General features: G+C 45.4%; 1 protein-coding gene across 1 annotated transcript; it reads left to right on the top strand.

Annotated features, from left to right (window-relative positions):
* The first annotated feature begins 10,711 nt into the window (after positions 1 to 10,711).
* LOC136481909 (F-box protein At1g67340-like) lies at positions 10,712 to 12,467 on the top strand. Its single transcript, XM_066479189.1, has 3 exons — positions 10,712 to 11,016; positions 11,126 to 11,288; positions 11,394 to 12,467. The coding sequence occupies exons 1-3, from the start codon at positions 10,793 to 10,795 to the stop codon at positions 12,021 to 12,023; spliced, it is 1,017 nt and encodes a 338-aa protein (XP_066335286.1). The 5' UTR covers positions 10,712 to 10,792; the 3' UTR covers positions 12,024 to 12,467.
* Positions 12,468 to 12,593: the final 126 nt, after the last annotated feature.

Below are 12,593 nucleotides of genomic sequence, written 5' to 3'. Positions count from 1 at the left end.
TGTAATAACTTTTGCGACTGAGGGCATCTGCAACTACATTTGCTTTACCAGGGTGATAATGTACTTCCAAGTCATAATCCTTAATCAGTTCTAGCCATCTTCTCCGTCGCATGTTCAACTCTAACTGAGTAAAGATATACTTTAAGCTTTTGTGGTCTGTATACATATGGCACGTATTACCAAGCAGGTAATGCCGCCAAATCTTCAGAGTATGAACCACAGCTGCTAACTCCAGATCATGAGTCAGATAGTGTTCTTCATGTTGCTTAAGTTGCCTAGATGCATAAGCAATGACTTGGCCTTCTTGCATCAACACACATCCAATACCAATACCTGATGCATCACAATAAACATCAAACAGCTTCTCGATATCAGGTTGGGCTAGCACTGGTGCAGTAGTCAACAATCTCTTCAAGGTCTGGAAAGCCTCTTCACAATCAGATGACCAGACAAACTTGATTTGGTTCTTCAACAATTCCATTATGGACTTTGATACTTTAGAGAAATCTAGAATAAACCGACGGTAATACCCCGCCAAACCCAGAAAACTCCGAACTTGATGAACTATGGTTGGCGGTTTCCAATCAAGCACATCCTTCACTTTGTTGGGATCAACTGCAACTCCTTCGGCTGACAAGACATGTCCAAGAAATTGCACTTCCTTCAGCCAAAAATCACACTTGCTGAACTTGGCATATAGTTGATGTTCTCTCAAGCGGGTCAAAATAATTCTGAGATGTTCCGCATGTTCTTTCTTATTCTTGGAATATACTAAAATGTCATTAATAAACACTGCTACAAACTTGTCTAGCTCAGGCATGAATACTGAGTTCATCAAATACATAAAATGAGCTAGAGCATTTGTCAAACCAAAAGACATTACCAAGTATTCATATAATCTGTATCTTGTGGTAAATGTCGTTTTGGGAATATCTTCAGGTTTTATCTTGATTTGGTGATATCCTGATCTCAAATCTATCTTGGAGAAAACTTTGGCTCTGGCCAATTGATCAAAAAGCAAATCTATCCGAGGTAATGGATACTTATTCTTGATGGTCACTTCATTCAATCGACGATAGTCAACACATAACCTCAGGGTCTCATCTTTCTTTTTCACAAAAATTGCCGGATATCCCCAAGGTGAGGAACTAGGTTGGATAAACCCCTTCTCAATCAATTCTTGTAACTGAGTCTTCAACTCGGCCAATTCCTTAGGTGGCATCCTATAAGCTCTCCGAGAAATTGGAGCGGTTCTAGGTTGTAACTCTATGTTAAACTATACATCCCTATCAGGTGGTAGACCGGGTAAATCTTCAGGAAACACATCCGGAAATTCACACACTACTAGGATATCTCTAATCTCTTTGACAATAGTTGCACAAACCTTGCCCACTGATCTTCTTAGGGTTGGAAGTTGGATGAGAAGTTGAGAATTACTATCAGGCAAACTTACCCTTAATGTCCTATTCAAAGCATCTATAACAGCCTTATGCTGATACATCCAATTCATTCCCAAGATTACATCTATATCCTGATCCTTAAGGATAATCATGGTAGTGGGAAAAATATGCCCACCCAGGTTTATGGGTACCTAGTATACCATTTCCTTAGTACACAGACGTCCCTCGGGTGACTGTATAAAGAAACTTTCCTTTGTTGCCCCAATTGAAATTTCATACTTCACGACAAATGTTCTATTGATGAATGAATGCAATGCGCCAGAATCAAAAAGTATAACTGCAGGGTGATTGGCAACAGGAAACATACCCATCATCACTGGCTCCCCTTCCGGAATTTCTCCAGCTTGAATATAGAACACCCATCCTATCTTCCTCTCATCTTTGCCCTTCTAAGCATTCTGATTAGGGTTCTTGTTTGGTGCCTGACCCTGTTGTTGATTTGCAGGGGCCTTCTGATAATTTTGATTAGCCTACCTAGGATATGGACATTCCCTGGAGAAATAACCAGTCCTTCCACAATTGTAATACAAATAGTTGTGACCCTGGGATGTTGGAGCATTGCCACCAGGAGCATTGGTCGACTGTGAATTCGGATAGATTATAGCAGGACGGACATTTGACTGTTGCCCAACTTGAGACTATGGCGGACGGTAAGGAGGACGATTATGATGTACTGGATGATAAATCACCCTCTGCCTCTTCTGATTTCCCCCAAAAGATCCAGACAGCATACTCTTTTTCTTTTTGAGCTCCTTATGCTGCCGATACTTTGACTCTGAAGCAATTACAATATTTACGGCCTCATGATAAGTGACATTGGTGCAAGTTATCATCATTGTTTGCAGTTTGGTATTCAAACCTCTCATAAACCACCTCTTTTTCTTGGCATCAGTATTGACATGTTCTGATGCATATTGTGACAGGTGATTAAATCTTCCCACATACTGCATCACGGTTTGATCTCCTTGCTTCAAAGCAAGGAATTCATCTAGCTTCATTGCCATCACTCCTTCAGGGATATAATGGGCTTTGAAGGTAGTATGGAACTCAGCCCAAGTTATTAGAATGCCAGCTGGTTGCATAGCCACTAAGTTCACCCACCAAGCACTTGCTGCTCCTCTAAGTTGCTGGGCGGCAAACGTAGGTTTCTGATACTCCGTGCATGGAATAAGATCAAACTTTTGCTCCATGGTTCGAAGCCAGTCATCAGCCTCCAATGGTTCATCTGCCTTGATGAACACCGGTGGTCTTATGTCTGTAAAATCAACATATGTAGCCTCCTATCTGTTATAGTGGTGACCACGGTTTTCGTACATCTGATTCTGATTACTCTGAGCTATCTCATGAAGCAAACGAGAATTTTCGGCTATCACATTGACAAGTGCGGTTATAGCATCAGCTAGATTTGTTAGAACTGGTGGCGGATCTGGAATACCATCCTCATCTTGTGAAGTTCCAGGAATATACAAACCCCGCGTACGACACATCTGCTCATAACAAACCAAACTTTATTCACAAGCCTTTATTGAATTGCACAAAAGCTTACTCCAGACATATTACATAGGGTTTACTAATATAAACACAAACCCACAAATACCAAAACAAGACTACATAACTTAACTAAAATTAACTATTATACAATTCTACTCCTGTCCTTGATTACTTCAAACTTCAGGCTCGGTATCCATTCCGGAAATATTACTGCCTTCATTATCACTTTCATCGATCATTACTAATTCTTTAGGATCTTCTTCTTCCTCTTCCGACTCATTATCATTGGCAAGGATGACACCGGGGTCCATGGCATCAGCTTGGGGCTCATGATTAGGATTTAGTAGATTGCTAAGCCTATGAACTTCCTCATGCAGATAAGTATTATGTTCTTCTAAATCTTCTATATAGAATTATAGCTCATGAGTTCTAGCTCTAGCTACATTTTCTCTCTGCCAAGCTTCATTCCTTCCCTCCACCGTACGAACTAACATACTTTCGTAGTTCCTGTGAGCGGTGGTGAGACGCCTCAATTGATCCTATAATTACCCTACCTATATAGCATCCAAAGCTCTATCTCTTGTAGCTTGTGTTAATTCTATAGAAAACCTCTGTATCTCTGCCTAGGGATTAGGCCTAGAGCTGCTACTGCTAGCACCGTCATTTCTAGGGGCAAGTTGGTGACGAGGAACTCCTTTAGGTCCAGTGGACTTACGGGGCGTCATCTTGGCACGAGCCATACTGTAAGAAGCCAATTTAATCCAAGTAAGACTATTTGATCAAAGTCTAAAGAGCAGCTATGATGGATTACATTACTCAAACCAGACTCACTACTCAACTCCAGACTAAGAGGTGAAGGAAGTAACGAGTGAATTAATCATGATGCACGAATTGTTCTTACGAACAAAAACATCAAAGTTTATAATGCACATAAACAACATTTATTTTTATATAGGGCATAGTAAGATTACTACTCCACCACACAAAACCTTTTTAATCAAATACGGAATGGTGAGGAAGAAATAAGATAAGTCAGAAGCAATTTGGACCAACTATCAAGTTAAATTTAGTCATCCAAATCATTTTGAAATTTTTGTAAAACAATACAACAAAAACCTTGTAACGTCCGCTCCGATACCATTATGTGGCAGAACCTCCTAAATTATAGGACCCACATGCACTTGTCACTGTCCAACGACCTTTGACAACTATGCATATGTTCCTGGTAACTTAAGAAGTCTATCGGGTGTCCTCGGGGAACCCCGAATCATCCATGATTTCTTAACAGGATCACGTTACAGAGTCATTGCAGTATTACAACATTAATTCAAATATCAATACCAGAGTAAAAACAGCGGAAGTCTTACAATAACATAATTTACAAAACAGTAGTTTCAAACCTCACAACTAAGTTTGATGTTTATTACAAAATGAAATAGTGGAGTGGCATTATAATATAATACAAAACACACAATGAAACTGCCCTGCCCAAGGGCCACACATTCACTTCTCATCATCATCACAAGGAACAACCGTCATGCAGCACGATCCGAAACAGATCTGCTCATGAGGCTCACCTACAACAAGGGTCAACGAACCCTGAGTACAAAAGTACTCAACAAGACTTAACCGAAATATTAACTGATAAACTTAGGAATGCAGGCTCAGGGATTCAAGGTATGGCTTTAACAATAATCGAAGTTATTTTGTGTAAAAGCACTTTAGCAAAATTCTTTAATTCGACATTTAAAACTTCATAAAATCATATACAAAGATGACATGATCTGTGTTGAGATCATGAAACTTCATATCCAACACCTTCACAAGCCTTATTCGAGTTCCAGTTATTAATACTACGATGATGAACAGTGAGTTGAGTCTCCATAACCGAGGAGCAATGACGATTCGAACCGATTAAAAACCCAGCTGGGAATTCCAGACCACATGACATATGCAGATCCCTGATCTCCATATACCAACCTACCCTCAGATCCTCTAAACAAGAACGGGTCCGCGCCACCCGAGAACACAATACTCCACCAATCCAGCCCATGGCCAAGTGGGTACACGCTATTCCCGCCATCTCTCCACTCCTAGTGCGCGAGTAGCCATTCTCGTACTAGAATCGCCAAGTTAAGGCTTACCGGAGTATGTGGTTAGTACTACAAAGTCTCACCTCATGCAATTCAACAACGGTACGGACCTTAATCGACACAGACGGAAAGGACCCGCTCACAAGACCTCCATGTCTTGTGGCTCACACACACCGAGTCTGCCCGGTCTAGATTTATTACTCCACATTCCCATATCACATGATAACATAAGTTAACCAAAATTTCGTTTAAAGTTCACAGGTGATAGGTAATCACCTGACTTTCAGCGTTCTAAGCATAGCTAAGCAAAACTAGGCATATACGAATTTAAAACTGGTAATATGGTAAATATGGAATAACAAGGTTGGTAATGCACCAATTTGTTTTTCACTTGACTCCTAATCACTTAATGCAGTAAAGAGAAGCAAAAGCAAAATCAATTTGTAAAATACAAGGTAGGGTTGTATGCATCCGGGGCTTGCCTTCGTTGACGGAAAAGTCTGGTTCCTACGACGTTTCACAAGTACTCGATCCGACCTCAACAGACGGATTAACCTCCTCAACAACTTGATTAACTACCACGTGTTCACCTTCGTTCACTACACGTAATAACAATGCCATGTTTAACATGATGCGGAATACGAAACGTGATGCTCGATGATGGATGTAAAAATTAACAATTTGAATACAACTTTCCTTCGTGGTACAGTTGCAAGTCAAACAAACTAAATCTTTTTCGTAACACATACATCAATTGCCAAGGATCATTATCAACAAATGACCCAAGATCATCACTCAATGCAAAATTTCAAACAAAACCTAAATCATTAAAGGTTACTATTTACTTTTATGAATTAATTATTTAATTCAAAATTATGAAATAAATCAACTTATTCTGATTGAGCTCAACATTTTAGTAAATGTTCATTACATGATAAGTAAGTGGAAAAACAAATTTCATAATTTTTGGACAATTAAATAAGCCTAGAAAAATCATGGAAATCCATTTATTAATAAATTGAGCAATTTTTATCACATTGAAAAAGTACTAAAAAACATTATTTCATATTTTTCTTAAATACTATACATCACAGAGAAGTCACACAAAAAATTTCATAATTTTTGAAGCTCTAAATAAATCTGCACAAAAATAACAAATTACATCACTATTCATTCAAATCTGAAAATAGAAAAATTCCATTTGAATGTTGAGTCACTGACAACCCGACCCCACCTGTCATCCCTAACCTCGCGCGTTGACCACGGCAACGATGGCGCTGACCGGCGATATCTCGACGACGGCAAGACCAACGGCGACGATCAAAGCATCAAAACACTCCCCTCGACTAGGCGCATCATTCTAGGGCACAAGCTGGACCAGCTACGGACTGGACCGAGCACTACGCCGGCCATGGCGGCCACGACGGCGCGGCTACGCTACGCTGGCGACGTGAGACTTATAAAGCTTAAACAGATGGCCCAGGAAGCATCAGCAGCTCACCCCAAATGTGACTGAGTAGAGCACAAGGCCGGAGGAGCAATGGAGAGGTGGGTTGACGTTCCGAGCAAGCACGGCAGAGCAGATCGTCGTCGGTGGCGATGCTCCGGTGGCTGTGGTGGTCAAAATGAGAAATCAATGGGTCATAGAGTACCACAGCATCGTAGCAAAGCTGAAACAAGACTCAGCAGGGGCAGAGGCTCACCGTAACAAGCTGGCCACGGCGAGGCACGCTCGACGGAGATGCTGCCGACCGTGGGGAAGAAAGACAACGCGTGGCTAAATTTGGCAAAGTCAGACGACTACGACCGGTTGGATGGGTGCGCAAGGAAGAGGCGAAGCTGTTGAGCACTTTGCTGTGATGACACAGGCGCTGGATCGACGGCGAGGGCTCAACGGAGCTGCGGCAATGGCGGTGGTGGAAATAGAGGAAGGGAAACGGCGAAGAACGGCGACGGCTTAGGCCTTAAGGAGCGGCCAGAAGCGCAAGAAAGCCATGCAGGAGCCTTTCCCACGCCAGCGCGAAGCCGAGGACGCCCACGCGCGCGTCTGGAAGCGAACCAAATGTCGCCGGCGGTGTAGCTACGGCGGTGAACACTGTTCACAATATTTACAAGTTTGTCATTCGCCAAAATTCACAAATTACTCTCAGATTTTAATAACAACTCCAAAATCTCCAAAAACAAAAGTTGTTCAAAATAAAAAGTTCTACAACTTTGCTTTTATAACCAACTCCTAATTCGGTCTAGATTTTGAAATGAACTTTTGAATTCGAATAGGGAAATTTAACGAATTACGCCTTTTTGAATTACTCCAAATTTTTCTAAACAACTTGAAAAACTCCAAAGACAAACTTTGTATAACTTGTCAAGCTCTACACTTTTGCTTTTGGGCTCAACCCCAAAATATGCTTAGATTTTGAAATGGATTTTCAGGGTAGGGTTTAAATTCTGAAAATCAAGGTTTTCGGAATTTCAAATCAATACAAAAATTTCGAACTTGATTCAAACAATACCAAGCAATGCTTATAACATAAATGTAAACTTATTTTAGTGAATGCATACAAAGTTTTTAATATGACCAAATGCCTTGTAATGCATATGATGACATGTCATGTTTTTTTTAATATTTAAACACCCGGGGTGTTACAGAGCGATTCAACTGGTGCGGCCCCAGTCCTCTGGTTAGGCAAGAGGCCGTGAGCTGGTGTCACGATGCAGAGCTCTCCGCCTGTTGAACAGCGGTGGTCTCCACCAACGCTCGGAGGTTCTAGTGGATTGCCTATTCCTGGGGGTCGGCAGGCTTGGGGAGGCCACACAGAAGCATCGCCGCAGCAGCGATGTTCCTGCCAGCCCGAGCGAAGTGAGGGGGTCATTCCCTCCGTTCAGGATGTTACGCTAGACCTAACGGGCGCGACCCCAAGTGCCACTCGTCGTGTTACGCACACGTGGTGCAACATGCTGCGCCAAGCGCGCCAGCGCAGGTGACGGCTAACTCGGTCGCCTTTGTCATAACTCCTCATCGTGCTCCTACGCACGCGCCAGGGCCTTTGCACAGGGTCTGGAGGGGTGTGGGTCTGTATAGACTCCACTACCACCGGTGGTTGTCCCAGGACGTTCTCCATAGTTGTCGAGACATCACCTATGCTGAAGCTGTCGCTTTTGACCTCATCATCAACGAGGTCAGGAAAAGAGGCGGGAGCGTAGCCCACCATCCTCACGAACTCGGATGTAAGAGGGGGTCAGGAAAAGAGGTTATGTTAAAGATGTTGGGTCTTATTTTACGATTTTGTTCGTTGAACTATGAGCTTGCTTTTGCGGCGAGGATAGCTATTGTAATAAGGAACGGCTAAAGCATCACCCTGATGTGGGGCTGGAATACGACATCTATTCCATTATCTAAAAAAAATGTTGTGCTGCTATCTTGCTTCAGTTAAGCAAGCAACACTGGAAAGTCGAATTGGCACTGCATTTTCAGTAGATATTAAGAACATGGAGAGGAAGATTAGAGGCGACAAAAATCAAATTTTGCTAGTTTCTCTAATACTACAAGCTAGCCGCGGACAATGCTGCTGTATGACAACGTCCAAGTTGCATGGCCAAATGTAGTATGTGTAGACAAATTGTTAGCTTCGGGAAGCCAATGATGCACGTTGGACTTGACCAATCAGTCTCTAGAGCCCGTAGACAAAATGCTTCACCAATGAGAAGACTGCAGACGAAATCGGCGAGAAGAGAAAAATGAGAAATGGTATTGCTACATGATGCATGCATTCACATGGGATGATTAAGAAAATAAGTACATTTCACATACTGCAAATGCTTGCTTATGTATATGTATATGTATATGTATATGTATATGTATATGTATATGTATATGTATATGTATATGTATATGTATATGTATATGTATATGTATATGTATATGTATATGTATATGTATATCTCTTATAAAAACAAACACCACTATCTTTCAATCTCTACATACAAGTTATCCACATGTCATACCTAGCTAATAAGTGCGACACCATCCTCCACTAAATGCAATTACTATTTTTAATCTATTAATATACGAGGCATCCACGTTGTACATTTGATGGCCATCACATTCTCCTACAATTCAATCTAATATTCTATAAACCTTTTATTTGATTCTTCCATTAGCTTACCTAGTCAACAATTTTATTTATAAGAGAGTCCCACAGCAACGTGCAGGTGTTCTTCTAGTATCTTATAATCTTAAACCCCCACCAGAGGTTCAATCTCCACACGCAAGTTGTCTACCTCAATAGCCCACTATTGGATGTAGTTACATTCTACTAGCACATACAATTATGATATATGCTTCAGTGAGACGCATCACCCGCTAACATGCATTTACTTGTCCACATCAGCATGCCATCTCCACTAAACATTAAAAAATGATAATTTAATTTATCTCTTCATACAAGTAATTATATGTAGTCTATCTATAATTTGGTTACAGATCATTCGCAATTCCCACAATAATGCACAAGATATGCTTCTAGTTTCATAAATTACTATGCCACCAAAATGCCTCATGTGACAACTAATTAGGATATGTTTGGGAGAACTCTAGCAGCTAAAGATCTGCAAAAATAGCTCCACTCCCACTTTTTCAATCCAAACGCTTCCAGCTCCACACAGATCTACCATACAACAGCTCCACGAATTCCATGGTTCTATCCTCAGATTCATGGATTTTGTGGAGCACCTCAAAGGGTGTTATGAAAACTCAAGTTTGGTGGAATTGAGAAAATTACACGCCACTGCCACACGTTACACGATCCAATATACTAATTCTTTTTCTTTTTTTTTCGCGGATCATTCCCATCATCTTGGTCGCCACGTGTACCTCTCCTAGCCTCGCCGGCGTGCCTCTTCGGCTCCATCGTATGCCTGACTAGCCCTATTGCGCACCCTACTGCCACCACAAGCTCCAACTCTCCTAGCGGCCACCGCCGTGAGCTCCGACAGGATCGCGGCTGGTGCGCCCCGTCCCCATCTGAGCCCTAGCCGTGCGAGCCCCACCCCCAACCCCACCGCGACCAGGCGTCCCGTGCCCCACCCGAGCTCGCGGTTGTGCAAGGAAGACAAAGACACAGTTGTGCCTGACCTTTTATTTATCATTTTAGCCCCTAGCTGATTTTTATATTTACAAATGAATTCGTATTGGAGATGCTGGAGCCATCCCAAACAGGTTGGTATGACTGACTTTTTTGTTTTAGTTCCTAGTTCATTTTTGTATTTACAAACAAATTTATATTGGAGTTGGAGCCCTACCAAATAGGTTGGTAGGAGTTCAGATCCACGATGAAACACTTTTATGGTTGAGCTGCATGAAGCTGGTGCTCTGAATCTATTTTTCAGATGTGGGTTGTTGAGAGCCCAAAGTCGGGCTGCGCGGTTGACAAGCCTCGAGCTTATCTGCGGCTAGGTACTTCGCGTCAGCGGAAGCACGTTGGAGATCGCGACGAACAAACAGACGCATGGCCCGGATCGCAAGGAACGGTGTGTGCAGCCATCGACGAGCCGCGCGCACCACTCGTTGGCGAACGGCCGCCCCCGGCTGCAGCGGTCAAAACGCCGCCGCCGTACCCCTGCCACGTGCACGCCTCACGTCCGCGCGTATATATACATACAAAATCCTCCCGCGCATCTACCGGTCCCTCTCTCTCTCTCTCTCCGCACCGCGCCGCACAGGGTGTCCCGCCCTGGCGGCCAGCCGCCATGAGGAAGCCGACGACGAGGAGCCTCAGCAAGCACGGCAGCTGCGGCGGCGGTAATAGTAAGGCGGCCACGCTACCGGCGAAGCAGAAGGTCGTCGTGCCCGGCCACCGTGGCGTCGTCGTCGACGCGTTTGACTGCCTCCCCGACGACCTCGTGCTGGCCGTGTTAGCCGGGCTCGCGGCGCGCGCCGGGTGCCCCGCCGACCTCGCTGCGGCGGCACTACCGTGAGTAGCTACCATAGCATGTCTCTGCTCCGTTCCTCCGTCCGTTGCTGATTCTACCCGCCGTCGCCTTTGTCTCGTCCCTGTGCTGAGTCTTCAGCTGTGTATGCAGGTGCAGGAGGTTCCGGGACCTTGCGGCGCACCCCGCCGTGCTGTCGCGTGCGTCAGCGGCGGCCGTCGCCGTGCCTGCGGGGAGGTGGTCGGATGCGGCGCACCGGTTCTTGCGGCGGTGCGCAGCCGCCGGCAACCTCCACGCCTGCTACTTCCTCGGCATGGTAACGGATGACCTCTGCTCTCTCCTGCTTCTTGGAACGAACCCACTCATTCCTTCGTTTCCTGAGTCCTGGTGTCCTTGTCGCGGCTGTTGATGATGATGCCAGGTGAGGTTCTACTGCATCGGGAGCAGGACGACGGGAGCGGAGCTAGTGGCGCGCGCGGCGGCGGGCGGGCACGGGGCGGCGCTGTACGCGCTCGCCGTGGTGCAGTTCAACGGCAGCGGCGGCGACAAGGCGGACAAGGACCCGCGCGCGGGGGTGGCGCTGTGCGCGCGCGCCGCGTGGCTCGGCCACGTCCCGGCGCTCCGCGAGCTCGGCCACTGCCTCCAGGACGGCTACGGCGCGCGCCGCGACGCCGCGGCCGGACGCCACTTCCTGCTCCATGCCGCCGCGCGCGAGCTCGTCTCCTCCTCGCCGCACCGCCGACGAAACGGAGATGAAGAAGAAGACGCTGCCAGTAGGTTCATGGTGGAGTGGTGGGCGCTGGATGACGCCAAGACAGGAGGAGGAGAAGGCGACGGCAGCGACGCCGACGCCGACGTGCGCCTGTGCTCTCACCCGCAGTGCGGGCGGCGGGAGACGCGGCGGCACGAGTTCCGGCGGTGCTCCGCGTGCGGGTCCGCCATCTACTGCTCGCGTGCGTGCCAGGCTCTGGATTGGAAGCGCGTGCACCGCGCCCAGTGCGCGGCCGCCGCTTGCCGGTGGTGGGTCGCCGCCGCCGGGAACGCGCAGTGAACGTGTACGCCGGCCGGCTGTTCCAGGCAACGCGAACATCGCGCATGTACATAGCTTGTGAACAGTAGTAGTACTTTACTAGGTAGTGTACGTGCCACTCTACATGTTGCCATGTTGGTAGCTTGTAGTTCTTTGTGTAAACGTGAGGTTGATAAAAATAGGTGCTTGCATTTCTTTTGTAAATTTTGGAACAATCAGTTGTTAGAGATAATGATTAGAGTTGTTTGGGATTTTAGTTTAATGGTGGATTAGTGGTGGGCCAACAAATGTTAGCAGATGGTGATGCTAGTATGGTGTCTGTGCGAGTTAGGCAAGGCATGCCGTCGGCGTGGTGGTAGGGTATTCTTCTGTCTGTCTGTCGTGACAAAAAAAAGATGCAAAGTTTTACATATCGTGTCTTCTCTCCCGTCACGCCGCTTTTGCTTTGTGAGTATGTTGTTGCCTGTACTCCAATAATCAGCTGAAAATACAAGGATCCATGCTCAGCAAGAGACTTGAACCGAAATGATTACGGCAGCGCCTGCCGGACGGACCCCGTGTCAGACGTTCCCGCCTGCTGCAACGCCCGCG

This window comes from Miscanthus floridulus, chromosome 9 (genome assembly GCF_019320115.1).
Source record: "Miscanthus floridulus cultivar M001 chromosome 9, ASM1932011v1, whole genome shotgun sequence".
NCBI lineage: Eukaryota > Viridiplantae > Streptophyta > Magnoliopsida > Poales > Poaceae > Miscanthus > Miscanthus floridulus.
Note: the sequence above shows the minus strand (reverse complement) of the source record. Positions and strands in the feature narration are given on the sequence as shown.